This window comes from Kogia breviceps, chromosome 5 (genome assembly GCF_026419965.1).
Source record: "Kogia breviceps isolate mKogBre1 chromosome 5, mKogBre1 haplotype 1, whole genome shotgun sequence".
In the NCBI taxonomy this organism is placed as follows: Eukaryota; Metazoa; Chordata; class Mammalia; order Artiodactyla; family Physeteridae; genus Kogia; species Kogia breviceps.
This window is the reverse complement of record NC_081314.1, coordinates 56,519,667-56,535,811: the sequence shown is the minus strand read 5'-3', so window position 1 is coordinate 56,535,811 and position 16,145 is coordinate 56,519,667. Positions and strand designations below refer to the sequence as shown.

The 16,145-nt window shown below is 38.0% G+C and overlaps 1 protein-coding gene and 1 long non-coding RNA gene across 2 annotated transcripts in view; one reads left to right on the top strand and one right to left on the bottom strand.

The window, feature by feature from the left end:
• The window catches only part of SPATA16 (spermatogenesis associated 16), a 238,980-nt gene extending 235,192 nt beyond the window's left edge, over positions 1-3,788 (top strand). Inside the window, exon 10 of the mRNA XM_059065460.1 lies at positions 3,666-3,788. Within this exon, the coding sequence (XP_058921443.1) occupies positions 3,666-3,788 (123 nt within the window). The remainder of the gene's footprint in view (positions 1-3,665) is intronic.
• Positions 1-16,145, bottom strand: part of LOC136794241 (uncharacterized) — a 372,844-nt gene that overhangs the window by 338,117 nt on the left and 18,582 nt on the right. The window lies entirely within an intron of this gene.

Genomic DNA, 16,145 nt, shown 5'->3' with positions numbered 1-16,145 from the left:
CTTACATAAACATTCATGCTTTGTTGCAATCATGTTTTCATTAACTGTCTCTCCTACATGAATATTGAGTTCCTCATAAACAACCATCTCGATATTTTTGCTTATCACCTTAGTACAGTGCCAAATATTGTACATAGATGTTTAATAAATATTTGCATGAAAGAATGAAAGTACTTCCTTTGAGATCTGAGCTGATTAGAAATTTTCCTGTAATACATATTGGTCTGTTTAGTTACCTCCACATTTCTTCCTAATTGGTATTATTTGTTTTTGTACTATTAGAAATTCAACTTTGAAATCTCCTGTACTTCTCAGGCTGTCTTCTCTTTTACGGTTTCAAAGTCATCTTTGTTCTGAACTTTTGACTCTACAGTAAGTCATGACTGACAGACTTTTGTGCATAAGAATTTAAAAATCCTCAGAAACTAGTCGATAACAATTTCCTAACTCTTTGATGAGGATTATGATTGACAACCATATGATAGGTGAGAATCTGCCCTTTTACTAAGAACTTCAGTTCCCCTCAATCATCTGGAATCCCCAAATTCTCTACAAACTCATTTGGTCTGATATCCACATCTCAGTAATGCCAAGTCAGCATCGGCACACAGATAGACAAGAAAATGTTACTTGCCCATTTTGCAAATGGGAAAATTAGACCCAAAATGACCAAGGAGACTATCTGATATAGTTAAGCAAGTAGACCCTATACTAAAAAGGTCTAATAAGGCCTCTGCTCCAGAAACGGGCTCATTTCCTTCCTTACATGCTTACATATTTCTCTGTGTTTTATTTCCCTAAGGGCTTTATAGAAATTTCTATCATTTGCAATCTGTTCTTCTTAGTTATATGAATCTATTTTCTCTTCAACCATCATTTTTCTTTCCTTGACTTAAAAAAAGAAAATAAAGAACCAGCTTTACTAAAAACATGTTGCAGCTCTCCTACACTTCAGTAAGTACAGAAGCTAAAATTGACTTACTTAACTGCATGTTCTATCATTCATCTAATGGTATAATCTAAGAGAATAACCTCTGGTTTCAAAATTGTAAGGGTGCATCTTAAGTCTGGACAAAGTTAAATCTGATGTGAGTACAAGTCATGGAATTTTTTTTGGCATGGTGTGTCCTTGGAAATTATCCGGGCTAACCCTTTCTTCACTAAAGGCTGGCGAAAACTGAAGCTCAGAAAGGCCAAGTGACTTTTCTGGTGTCACAGATCAAGATTATAAGCCAGGCCAAGAGCAGAACTCAACACTCCTGACTCCTTTCCCAGTGCCCTTTCTACTTTTGGCTGTTTCAAGTATGGAGACCACACCTTGTTATTACCTTGCCTAGACTCAAAGCTAAACAATGGTAATAGAATGATGGGATATGAAAGTGATTAATCTTTAAGAGAAAAGAAAGTCTTCTGATCTGCTTCATACCATCACCACTTTCAGTATGGAAAAACACATTGGTTTCTGAACACACTGATGTCTTCAGCTCTATTACCAGAGAGTAGGATTGTTGAGGGTCTACCATATCCTAGTTATTGGGAATAGTGAACACCATGGACCTAGCTGCCTGCGTTATGGAGCAAGCCCAGACGGGAAGATAGATATTATATAAATCATTATAAACAATTAAGTAAAAACTTACAATATGCAAAGAGATGAATCAGCTGCTGTGGGAATATGTTACTGAGAGCCCCAACCTGGTCTGGGTTGTCAAGAAGTATGTCCCTGAGGCACTGATGCTGAACCTGAAATCCAGAGGATATGTAAGGGTTCCCATGGGAGTATTCCATCAGAGGGCATAGAATTAGGAAGATCAAGGGTGCAGAGAATGCTGCACGGTTGTGTTTAGAAAACTGAGAGATGTACCACAGGGCTAAGGCAAATGTAGTGACAGGAGACAGAATTAGAGACAGAAGTGTAACTAGATCACCCAGAGCTGTAAGGGCTTGGGAATCCATTTAGGCATTTTAAGCAGGGGAAAATGTGACCAGATATACATTTTAAAAAGATCATTCCAGTATTATTAGGAGAATGGGTTAAAAGGAAAGCATGTAGACAGACCAGGCAGGAGGTGAACACCTAGGCCAGGTGAGACATGTACATAGTCTGTACTCTAGACCTCCCAGTTTAATTCAGCAGTACTCTCTATTCCAGTGACATACCTTGTGTTTCTTCTGTCTTTTTTAATGAAAGGCAAACCAGTTAGTCAACACTGCTCTTAATAAACACAATCTTTAAAAAAGATAGCAGCCACCTAATGGATATTTTAAAACAATTATTTTTCTGTATCATTGAAGGAAGCTTTTTTTGTTGCATTAGGGTCGTAATTGTAACTGTATTTGGACTAACTGCAAACATTATCACTGTAAAGAGCTTTGATTTAAACCATACATTTTCAGTGCAAATAACATGAGTGAGTAATCAACTCTATCAGAGTAACAGTAAAGTGCCATCTATCGTGTTTATTTTGACTGTGCTCTGTGTTAATTTTTTACTTATGGTTTTGGTGTAAGTTGGATAGTATAAATGGATGGAATACATAGAATAATGCATTGACTTCATGACAGGATCCAAAAATATTCTGTCAAATCATTTTGATGATTGCTGCAATAATCAGATATCATAAATAATATGTACTTTTGGAAAAATTTACCTGAAGTAATTTTAGGTTTTTAAAAAGAATTGTTTACACATAAATAAATTATCTTATTTTCTTAAGGAAACCAATGGACAGTTTTCATCACCTTGTGTGATATAAGACCTAACTATAACATATAAATGAGTGCTACCATTTATTACTCTCTTTTTGACAATCTGAATTATCTTTTGGATATTACTCTGAATGATAAATCAAGTGATTTAAAGGTAGAGCTCAAAATTGGAAAACTGAACTTGTAAGTGCTTTTATCTTAAGTAGATGATATGTTAATATACCTTGAAGAGTAAGTGCCCTAGCTTTGAGCTATCTTTACAACAACAGGTTCTTCAGTGAGTGATTTTAGACTAATACAATATGCAGGTCTCGGGAATCAGGGTTAAGTATGAATTGTTTTTCATCATGAAATCTCAACTCAGCATATACGTAAACTGTTTTACTCTGACAAATAGCAAAATACATTCAACCAACTGTCACTGAATAATGATAAGTTTTCTTTGGAGAAAGACAAATAATTTATTTCTAAGAACTACTGTTTTGTATATCGTTATTTTATCTTATTTTATTTCAACTTTTGATTTAAAAGAGAAATGGCTCTTGCTAAGACAATGTGGAATATTCATTTTTCTCCCAAGTTGGCCAGGAGTATACCAGTGCTAGAATCTCTGGTTTTTGAGGGGAGTAGATTTTGTTTCATTATTCTTTTAGAAATCCCTGGTTTTACTGACCAATAAAGACAGCAGGTGATGATAATCCCCAGTCCCCTCCCCAATATATAGGACTGAGTGGTAAAGCAAATTCCTGCATGTCTGCTTCATGTTCCTAAAACAAAGGACCCTGAAATTAAAACAAAAAGGGGGCTTTTATATTTAATTGTATCTGTCTCCGCCAGTTCTGTTCCAACATGGACCTATACGTGCCCTTTACCTTTAAATTCCTCACCATTTGCCTAAGTACACAAAACCTGGGGAAACAACAACGAATCTTGTTGTATCTGTTTATTTCTTCTAGGTTGGACAAATTGAAGACTTTCTATACCAATTAGAGGATAGTTTCTTAAAAAATAAAAAAAAGAGAACTGCTCGAAGGCAAAAAACAAAAATGAAGCGGCTTCAAACCGTGCAGCAAAGCTAGTCACTGGGGAGCAGGCGACACCACCGAGACGTTCCAGAGAAAGGGCCAATGGCATCCCGCCAGCCTGACTGTGACAGCCCAGCAACAAAGGCCTACGCCAAAAGAATGAGGTGGTGCTCCTCTTGGCAAAGACAGTCTATACTTCGTTAATCTCAACTGGCAGCAATAAATGTTCTCAGCAAGTTTGACCTGACTCTTGCTCAAATTCGTCTTCCTTAAATAGCTTATAAAACAACCATTACTGCCTCTTTCACCTGTCTTGCTCTTTCAACGTTGACTAAAGTATACCAGGTCTATCCAAGTCCACTTACAGTATATATGCATATTCATGTGTATTCATTAAGGATTAGTCACATACCATATACAGATATGGATAATATAAATGCAGATTTTTAAAATTATAAAATGGATAATATACTTTCTCAATCCTTATAGAGATAGCTCTATGTGGTATGGCTGATACCATCAGTTATTTCACTAACATCTGTATTCTTTCCTCTGGATCCTTCATACCCCCTCCCCTTAAATAACTCAACACAAATGCATATATTTGACAAGATAATGAGTCAAGAGCCATTACTCAAGACCTCAGTGAACAACAACAAGGAGGTTTGAAGACAGAGTAAGAAGATGGGACCCATATACAGAGTAAAATAAACAAGAAAATGTAAATTTTAAAAATAATGGAAAAAATAAGATCTCAGAGTACATTAATAACAGGAAAAGGAAAACAGGGAATAAAATATTTAGTGCTGAATTTTTCATTATACAGTGAGATTGTAAAGGAATCGATAATTTAGCCTTACGTATATGTGAGATTTGTGTAGTCATAATTATGCAAGATATAAATATTTTGAAACTTTGAAATAAATTACAACCTTGATTTCCCTGTGGACCATTTGCTTAATTCCTACCTTTATCAAATAGTTTCCTCTTTTACCCCACTCCACCCAGAGATTATCATCATTGCCATAATGCTCCCTCAGGTTAGTTATTAATATAATGGTAGTCAGTTAAAGACAGGGGCATTTAAGAAACTCCTTTTTGTTTCTAGACTCACACCAGCAAGGCATCTCAGTTCTGTTCTCATAAGTACTGAAAAATAATTTCTTTCTATGGACACTTGAGTCTGTAACCAAATGTGGGAGTCTAAGACAAATGGCTCAGCCTCCCATACAGTCAGTTCTGCTGTTATCCCTTTTGACCACTGTCCAGGAACTTCCTATTAATAAATATATATATATTTATATCCTTATAATATTTTTTATATATATATATCCTTATAACATCTCTAGGAAACAAAGCTTGTTGAGCTTTGAATTTAACTTCAGTGTTAAAATTTTATTTTCCAAAAGAATTTCTATGTTCTGTGAGTAATACTTTTTTTTTTTTAATTGGTATGGAATCTTAGCACTGCCTGTTTTCTGAAAGCCCTGCTGATATTCAGTAGCTGTTCAACTGCTTTATCTTTGTTCTTCAAAAATTAGTGTTCTCTCATTCCACAGTGCTAAAAGATTACTTGAAAATAATATAGTTACAAGTATTAGATTATGGTTTCACTGTTTGACCACTTCCCCCAAATCTAATACTAAATATCCATTGATTGTTTTTGGCTGGGGCTTGGGTAGGGAAAGGAAGGCAGTTCTAGTTGGTCTTAGGAAGGATGATATAAAATGGAGATCCAAAAAATTCAAAAGAAACTTTTTTTCAGAAAAAAATTAATCAACACTCATAGCTCTTCAACAAGGTATCAAATAATTAGAATTCTTAATAGGTATAATAGCAATGTCCATAGGAATGAATTTTGCTCATTGTTTCAACATTAGTGTCAAGAGCCTTGAATAGCAATAATGCAGATGAAGGATTTGTAAAGCAATATGATATTAGTTTAAAAAAATTAATACCAGAGAGAGCAAAGTTTACAAAGCACTTTCAGAATGCTTATTTTATATCAACTTCATAAGAATTTCTTCATGTATGCATTTTCTCCCTTTACAATTGAAGAAACCAACACCCAAAGACGTTAATGCCTTGCTTGACTCTAAAGACTTGTTCTGGGCTTCCCTGGTGGCGCAGTGGTTGAGAGTCCTCCTGCCGATATAGGGGACACGGGTTCGTGCCCTGGTCTGGTAGGATCCCACATGCCGCGCAGCGACTGGGCCCATGAGCCACGGCCGCTGAGCCTGAGCGTCCGGAGCCTGTGCCCCGCAACAGGAGAGGCCACAACAGTGAGAGGCCCGCGTACCACAAAAAAAAAAAAAAGAAAAGAAAAGACTTGTTCTGTCCCATACTTGCTATTTGAAATGTGGTCCATGAACCAGGAGCACCAGCAACACCCGGGAATTCGTGAGGAATGCAGAATCTTTAACTCCTCCCCAAACCTACTACCTCAAAGTCTGTATTTTTAACAAACTCCCTAGGTAATTTATACATGCCCATTAAAGTTTGAGAATTGCTCTTTTACCATACTGGAAAATATTTTCCTGTCTGTTCAAAGTTAACATGACACAGGGCCTGATGATATGCTACTCTTAGGTTTTGGTCCAAAAATATTTCTTAATATGATCATTTCTGCAAAGGTTTATGCACCAAAAGAATGAAAAATTAAAAGTTCAGTAATTATAGAAAATGTGTTTTTCCTCTGCCATTTTATTCTAAAATAGATAGGATTTTACTCTGTAACATTTCAAAAACACGAAACAAAACAAAAGAAAGACATATGGGCCGAAAAGAAGTGGTATACAGTTGATGATCAGACCAATTTAAAAATATTATTAATTGTATAGCTAGTCTGTTTCCTCTGTCCTCCCCTATCATTTCTCCTATGTCCCTCCATCATTTACTGATGTATCTAGATGGGAAGCAGAGCTCTGCTGATCTCTAGAGCTAGGGGCAACTTATCTTGCAAAATAAACAGATTCTTTCCAACTTGTCTACATCAGGGTGATCAATGCTGTCCATAAAATGTATTTGGGGAGACTGCCACTGGGTATTATTCTGTAAGAAATAGTTCCAGTTCAGGAGTCCCACCCCCAGAGGAGGAATCCCAAAGGAGGCCACCTATGATCACATGAAAATCCTGTGTGTTCTGATCCATGTCTTCCTTAATGTCAGGTGCTTGATCATTCTCAGTCATTCCTTCATCATCCTTCAAGGCACTTTGGTATTGTTAGTATGTGTAGGGGTTCAGAATATGTCATCCTAAAATATGCTACATTGGCATACTTATTATTTTGAATTAAAGGTATTTGAGAAACTGCCAATGCAAGAAGAACATTCTGAACTTCCTTTGTCCCCCGAAAGCAGGAAATAAATCTCCCATATGAAAGGTACCCTCTCTGTAAAAGGAGGTAAAAGACATCCTTACTGCCAGAGACAGGGAAATCAGGGCCATAAAAGGCTGATTAGCTCTCTCTCTCTCCCTCTCTCTGTCATCAAGTAAAACACATTCCATAAAAAAACAAATTGTTTCTTTTAGTAGAATTACCTTATCATGAATACACTATGTTAATCCCCCATTTGCAGATCTACATTTGTTCTCTGCATCAAATCAGACAAGTGAGCACAGCTACTTATAAACTGCTGGGGCAAGTGGCTATGGACAGCACACACCACATTGTCCCTGTCTTCCTCCTCCCTGCCGGCCTTTCTGGAGCATCGCTTTAATGATCACAACAGCATTCAGCAGGGGCAGGGTTCTTGAAGAAGTTAAAGTAAGTAACAAATGCCGTTTGTTACTTGCTAGCAAGGTACAACCTCAGAACTGGTAATTCATACTTTTTTGTATCTTCAAGGATGGCCAATCTTTCTGAGAACAGATGTTGCAATTTTTGAAAACAGCCAAGTTTTACTCAGAACCCAAACCGGTAACTAGAGTAGATGGTCAACTGAGAAATGTTACTCTGTGTCCAAGACTGTGTGCCTCTCTGAAGTAATGGCAGGCACAAAGGCAACTGCACTGAAATAAGAAGAGCTTTCCAAGTGACTTCTCTGAAGAGAACCAGGTGTACCTTGGTATCTACATGCTATTGATAGTATGTTTGTTTCTATTTGCTTCTGATGGAACAGAAAACTGGATAAATTTTAAAACCTCTCTAGAAAGCAATTTATCAGTGTGTATCATGAGCGCTAAAGATGTTTATAGCCTTTGCCTCAAAATTTCTACTTTTAGAAAACTATACTAGAGGAATAATCAAATACATGTTATAAAAGTTTATATTCATCACAGGGTTATTTTAAATAGAAAAATAAAATGAACTCAACCAAAATTTTCCAACATAGGTAATAGACTAAATGATTAATGACAGTCTATCCAATGCTTAACCTAATCACAGGTAAAAATTTTATCATGTTAAAAGAAAAAAGTAAGATATAAAACTATATAAGCACAATTATAACTAGGTTATAAAATATATGCATATAAAAGACTGGAAGGACATACAATAAGATATTAAAAATGGTTATCGTTAATGGAGACAGTTCTGGGTGATTTTATTATCTTTTTCCTAATACTATACAATAAATATATGTTCCCTGATAATAAGAAAAAAACCTTAAAATATTATTATTTAGTATCACTCTGCAGAGAAAGATCAATTCATATCAGCTTTTCCTTGCCTGTTTACAGGAAAAAACTTATATATTCTGAAAACTTGCATCTCAGATAATTGCTGTTGCATAGACAGAGGCCAGTGGAAACATTTTATTTGCAGAATTCTTTGTGGCATAAAAATTTTTACGACTACCTCCACCAAACATCCATGGATACACAGTCCAGAAGGTCACTGAAGTAACTATTACACAGAGCACCAATTATGGTGTTTTATCTGCCTTTAAAAGTAACAAAACTGGAACTTCCCTGGTGGCGCAGTGGTTAAGAATACACCTGCCAACGCAGCGGACACGGATTTGATCCCTGGTCGGGGAAGATCCCACATGCAGCGGAACAACCGAGCCCGGGCGCCACAACTACTGAGCCTGAGCTCTAGAGCCTGCAAGCCACAACTACTGAGCCCGCATGCTGCAACTACTGAAGCCCATGTGCCTAGAGCCCGTGCTCCGCCACAAGAGAAGCCACTGCAATGAGAAGTCCGGCACCGCAACAAAGAGTAGCCCCCGCTCGCCGCAACTAGAGAAAGCCTGTGTGCAGCAACAAAGACCCAACACAACCAAAAATAATTAATAAATTAATAACTGATACCACATGTGAGTTGTCCCTATCTCCCCTGCTTGTGTTCCTCATAACTTTCTCCTTATTATTTTCTTTCGTTTTTTCCCTGTACTCACAGGATATCACCCTATAAAATATGAGATGATCACAGACCAAAGTCCTTTAAAACAAAACGTATTGAAAGTTAAGAGACCACTGGCAGAGCAAAGCTTTGATTTATAGTGGCTTGATTCACTGAGATGGGGTGATGGAGTCTAAGTTCAGTCAAATATTTCACAAGTTGCCTGATCCACTTTGCAGTTCCCTGGGCTCTCTGACATGGATACAAAGGACTATTGTGCAGCCTTGACAAGCTGCAGATTGTCAAGATGTAATAGAATGTAATGACACACCTGGGGCAGGCACCTATCTTTGACAAGTCATCAAAGGGAGGGAAAATCAGAAAACAGACCCAAAGAGCATATCAGAAGTTATAAATGTAAGCATATCCTGCTTGTGCCTCAATAAAAAGGAGCCAGAAACACTCAGACTGCATGAAATAGAGATTAAAATTACTCTCTATGTACATTATTTAATAAATGGTATGGGAACTTGAACATTAAATACTGGATATGCTCTTTTGTTGTGATCCTTTATTGATCAAAGGCAATGCGTAGAACTAATACGCATTAATAGTCAAGACTTTAACTTTCTTCTTAAATAAGTGTTTGGGGAAGCAGAAAGGTAAATATTCATTGAGAAATGGGAAGACTAAATCCCTGATATTGATAACAAGCCAGTCTTTCTCTAAGCCTTGTTCAGTAGGTTGACAGATATGAATAGCTATGTCACGCTATTCCCAAAAACCAGAAGGGGAAGTTGGTGTAGTACAGCTGTTAAATGTAAAGCCCTAAGAAAAGTACCTCTCACAGGTACTGCTCAGTTCAAGTTAGCTGACGGTGGTAATCATGACATGGAAAGCAAAACGGGCTTTGATTTTGAAGACCTGGGTTTCAGTCCTAGCTGTGTTGTAATGAGGGATAATATTTTTTTTCTTTTCCCGACCTAATGAGGTCTCAGTAAGGAGCAAATAAGATAATGAAATATGAAATGATTTTTAAACACTGAAGCAATAATGCCTTTATTGACAACTCACAATAAGCTAGGCATTGCCCTCTAGTCCTCACTACAATGCTGAGACAGGAAATGTTATTATCTCCTTTTACAGATAAGTAACCTGAGGAGCAGGAGGTGAAGTACTTCCTTGGAGCTAGAAAGTATCAAAGCTCGAATTCAAACCCAGGCAGCTTTACTCCGGAGTTGGGACTTGACATTGTACTTGAAGGCTTGTGGCAACCTTGTGTCAAGCAAGTCTATCAGCGCCATTTTTTTAAAGCATTTGCTCACTTCATGTCTCTGTGTCACATTTCACTAATTCCTGAAATATTTCAAACTTTCTCATTATTGTGATATTTTTTATGGTGGTCTGTGATCGGTGAGTGATCTTTGATGTCACTATTGCAAAAAGATTATGACTCACTGAAGGCTCAGATGATGGTTAGCATTTTTTAGCAATAAAGTATTTTTTAATTAAGGTATGTGTATTTTGTTTAGATGTAATGCTATTGCACACTTAATAGACTACAGTATAGTATAAATATTACTTTTATATTCACTGGAAAACCAAAAAATTTGTGTGACTCACTTTACTGCAATATTCACTTTACTGCAGTGGTTTGGAATTGAACCCAAGATATATAATGAGGTGTGTTTGTATCACCTCTCTGTGATATTTCTGTTTTTAAGGCCTGGTGGGTCCCTGGTAACATTAGCATTATACACACTTGAGATTGTCCAAAAACAACCCCAGGAGCTCCTCCATGTTCAATACAGTAGCTTGCCAGTCACATAGGACTATCAAGCCCCTGAAATGTGCCTAGTGCAACCAAATAACTCATTTTAATTTAAACTTTAAATTTTCCAACTTATCTTTTTTTTTTTTAAACTTACCAGCTTATGGCCTCTCCCGTTGCGGAGCACAGGCTCCAGACGCACAGGCTCAGCGGCCACGGCTCATGGGCTCAGCCGCTCCGCGGCATGTGGGATCTTCCCGGACCGGGGCACGAACCCGCGTCCCCTGCCTCGGCAGGCAGACTCGCAACCACTGCGCCACCAGGGAAGCCCCCAACTTATCTTTTTAAAGTTAAATTTTCAAATGGACATAGTTCAGTTTTTAGAAAACTTGGAAATATAGTTGGAACAATTTGGATATGAAAATCTACTTTTTAAATGTAAATTTTATGAAATCAAAATACAGATCAAGTATACCCAAAGAAAAATTAGCATCCAAATTGAGAGATTCTTTAAGTGTAAAAAACACACCTGATTTCAAAGACTCCGTATTAGAAAAGAATGTAGGGAATTCCCTGGCTGTCCCTTGGTGAGGACTCCGTGCTTTCACTGCCGTGGACTCAGGTTCAATCCCTGGTCCGGGAACTAAGATCCCTCAAGCCTCCCAGCACAGGCAAAAAAGAAGAAAAAAAAAAGTGTTTTACACCTGAAACTAACACAACATGGTAAATAAACTATAATCCAATAAAAATTTTTTAAAAAAGAATCTGTACTAAAATTGAGTATTTCAGGGAAGAAATGTCTCAATAACAAATTTTCTATTAATTACATGTTGACATGATAATATTTTGGATAAAGTGATTCAAAGAAAACGTATTATTAAAATTCATTTCACCTCTTTTTTTTTTTTTTTTTTTGCGGTACACGGGGCCTCTCACTGTTGTGGCCTCTCCCGTTGCTGAGCACAGGTTCCGGACGCACAGGCCAGTGGCCATGGCTCACGGGCCCAGCCGCTCCGCGGCATGTGGGATCTTCCCGGACCGGGGCACGAACCCATGTCCCCTGCATCGGCAGGCGGACTTCCAACCACTGCGCCACCAGGGAAGCCCTCACCTGTTTCTTTTTACTTTTTTTTTTTTTTTTTTTTTTTTTTTTACTTTAGCTACTAAAACACTCAAAATTGTGTATATGGCTCACATTCTATTTCTATTGGCCAGCATTGGCCTGAACAAAAACTCAGCTGGAATGATGAGTTCTCCCCTTTTCCCAGCAGAAGGGGCTAAACAGGATCTTGACCTTCCTACCCTGGCTGTAAGCCCCCCCCAGGATTCCCAGAGGCAGAGCAAGTGGCTTTCCCAGATAACTGGCTGTGAAAGCCCTGGAGTCCAGTGGTATCTCCCCTTTGATGAGTTTGCTCTCATGTTTGCCCTATGAGAAATCAACAAGGAGGCAGGTCCTGCTCTTGGAATGTACACCCACCGTGTGTCCAGCACAATGCCCTACAGCCAGAGCTCCTTTCTGCAGATATCATGTACACCACATCTCGTTGAACCTTGCTTGAAGTTTCCCTAAGCCTTTCTAACTCATAGAGCTATAGAATTGGCTTGGCTCCTAACAAATGGTGACAACAAAGGGATCCACCTTGCCCAACAGGGATTCCTGGGATCCTAGGAAAAGACTGAACTTCCTGCTAATAGGAAGGTAGATACTCAAAAGAGCACAGAAGTGTGATCTTATTGTAAATGTGACACATATGTACTTACCACAGGAGAAGCCAAGGACATACTGGTTACATCTGTAACCAGTGTCAGTCCCGAGTCACATTATCCCATAAAAATATAAGTGGCAGCAAAGTGAAATTCCTGTACTAAGACATAATACTGCATTTAACCCAGAATAAAGCTAAAGAACAATATGATTTATATATTCCAGGGACAGGGGAATCCCTATCCACAAGCAAGCATGACTAAGGTCTACCTAGTTATGAGAAAATCCACCTCTCTTTAAATGCTAATTAAACATCTATTGAGAGCATCCGACTATATGACAGGAAGTGGGGTAGACATTAGGACAGTAACGTGAAATGATATAAAAAGCATTGCCTTTCTCATGATGTGTCTCAGTCTGTGTCTCAGTCTCTTAATCTGTGAAAAAATTATAACAATCCTCATATGGATATCACGAGCCTTAAATTGATCATGTATTTTAATTGCCTAGACAGTGTGTGACATATAGTAAAAGACTCTTTTAGTGCCCTCCCGCTGAGAGATAGAAGAGGGAAAAACAGTCCCTGCCATGAAAGAATTAATACTATGGCCAGAGGAGCAGCAGACCAGCACAGCACTCATCCTAAGGCTCCCATCTCAATGCTGCTGCCCAAGTGTCATCGTGCACCTCTACAGTGGCAGGAGGAAAGCGGGGGGCCCCCTGATGCATGTGCCTGTGAATCCAGGACAACCAGAGAGTGGATATTCAGAGGCAAGAGGGGGCAGGAATATGACACAGAACATGTATAAAATTGAACTGATATGATCCCAGGACAAAAAGTAGGAACTGCTTCCTTGAAGATAAAATTGCTTTCAGCTTGTTTTCTTGTCATCTGCCTTTCTCATAAATGTTTAGCATAGAAAAACCAATTATTTGAGGTATTTAATGAGCTGTGTCCTAAATAATCACAATTTTAAACTAAATATGTTCAGGTTTTACCAGAATTCTAGATTTTTGTAAATTAGAAACATGTCTTTCCCCTTATACTTTGCAACTAGGCATTTTTTTTTTTTAGTATTATTATAGCTCAAAATCATAAATTTCTCCATCCCAGTCCCTTGGTTACAGACTTCTTCTCATTTTTCATGAGTTTTTATTGCTCCTGATGGGCCCCATTCTCCCAGTTCCCCCTCACTTCAATACATCTTCCACACTGAACCCACAGCAATCTTTCAGAATCCCACAAGTGTTGGTCACTGCACTGCTTCTCCCACCATCCGCAGCTCCCCATTTCTATAGAAGCCAGACCACTTGGATTGCACAGTCTTCAAGACCCAGTCCTGCCTAATTTCCTGCCCCATCTCTTGAGCAGTCCTACCCTGGACCACCCCATATTTCAGAGATGCTGGGCACTACACTTTGCCAATCTCCTGCCATCGTTACCTTGCTCTTACGCTTCCCTCTACCCTTTCCCTTCTCATCTACCTGGCTTTCAAAGCCTCAGCTCAAAATGTCACTTATTTTTTAAAACCTTTATCCATTCACTTCTGCTGTCTCCAACCCCCAGCGAACTATCACGCTTTTCTCAACATTTACAGAACATTTTGTTCATATCACTAGCATAACTCTAGTCATATCATATTAGAATGAATTGTATACACATTATTTTCTCAGTTACATCATGGACTTTTAAAGGAAAGGGAGATTTTTTTTTTATCCCTAGTTTAATGATAGGACTGGGCAAGATATCACCTTATAAAATCAGGGCAGCTAGTCAATAGCTCTTTAAACGTGTCTAGGAGAGTGAATTCTCCAAAAATCTTATATAGAGAAGAAAAATAGGGGTGATGAAAGAGAAGGGGGATGTTCAGCAACTGAGTTTAGAATTCAACACAATTGGCTTTTAGCCTAGTTCCTACAGATGAAGTAGCTATGCTGTGACCAAAGACAACCCACATTGTTTCTCTATCACTCACCTAATCTGCGAAATAGAAATAGAAATACTGATAGTAGATCTTACCTCCCTGTTACTGCTCCAGGAACAAATAAGTTTAAAGAGTGCCTGTAAAATTCCAATTTTGAACTGAGTCCAAGGTCACTCCGTTTTTTAAAATGTATTTTTCAGAAAAGGAAAATTAGAAATTTGCTCTAAAATTTTTATTGAAAAAATATTCTTTTGTTGAATAATGATACGAGATAAAAACATGCCACAGTTCCAACTCATCCCCCTTTGTTAATGACTTAAGCCACATCAAAATGCAATAAAAAGGGTATAAGGGGCTCCTAAGAATCATTCAAATTTTTATCATTTTCCCTCCATAAAATGAGCATTTCTGTTAAAATGATATTACATAAAAATGGGATTTTAATGTGTGAAGATTCTTTAAAAATCACGAGACCACCTGGTAAAAGGGAGGTTTAAAACTATTTTTCCCTCCATAGAAATTAGAAATGAAAGAAATCAGAAATGACTTAAATTAGAAAATGCAAAATCAAAATAGCCACAAAATAAAATGTGCTCTCCAAATGTGGAAGTGTCAGGATATCCAACTCAAAGATGCCCACAGTTTAGAGTATTGGACTCTTGGTCAGCAGTGACCATGGGAATGAGAAGTTCTGCAGGAGTGGAAAGACCGCATGGGTTATGCAGGAAGGCACAACTGCAAGGGAGAGACAAAGTGACTAGAAAACAGGAATTGTGACATCATAGCACAGTCAAAAACTTGAATTACTTGCCAACAAGGTAGCTGCCATGAGAAAGAGTCACAGTAGACAAAAAATACAATAACGTTGAAAGGATGGTCACTTCAGAGGGAAATGGGCTCCTCAAAGCATAGGAAAAGGATCCTTTTGATAAATTTGTATTAATAGGCAAGCCTCGATGTCTTTTTCAAGATATGACTATAGTGATAAATAGAAAGCACTTCAAATTGAGAAGTGTTGAGATAATAACCATAACACTTCATACATTGTATCTGTAAATATTTGGGAGATGTGAATATTTATCTTGGTCATCCCTGGAGAACTTCAATTTGAAAAAACAATGAAAAATGTAAGTGAGAACAAAATATCCAACAAAGATTCTTCCAGGGTATAAGCTGAGCACCTTGGAGAGCGTATCACCTCTGTTGTCCCCTAGGACACAGCTAAGGAAATATATTTTCTTACACCCAATGTCACCCAAGTGCACTAGAAGAAGAACTGGGTCTCCCAAGGGACTTCATTCACTGTTAAGAGTGTTTTATAAACAAGAAAAATCTAGCTCAAAGTATTCAGATTATTTAAGAAATCTACAAGGTCACAAATCACTATGACTATTATCTCCCATTTGGCTTTTTCACCACACTACCAATATCAATACTAACAACATTTTACATTTGTGATATTGTGATTCATAAGAAATATATATTTGGTCTGCATCCACATTTCCTGTCTAACAGCTCACAAAACGCTTGGAATTTCCTAAGTGTGGAGAGTGATAAAAGTGTCTTTTGGTGTATTAATGAGGTGACTTAGGGAAAGCACCAAAGGATGGGGGCTGGCTGCCAATGGAACCAACTATGTGATTAGAGGGTTGGAACTTTTAGCACCACCCCCTGACTTTCTGGGAGGGGGAAGGGACTGGAGGTTGACTCAATGGCCAAGGATTA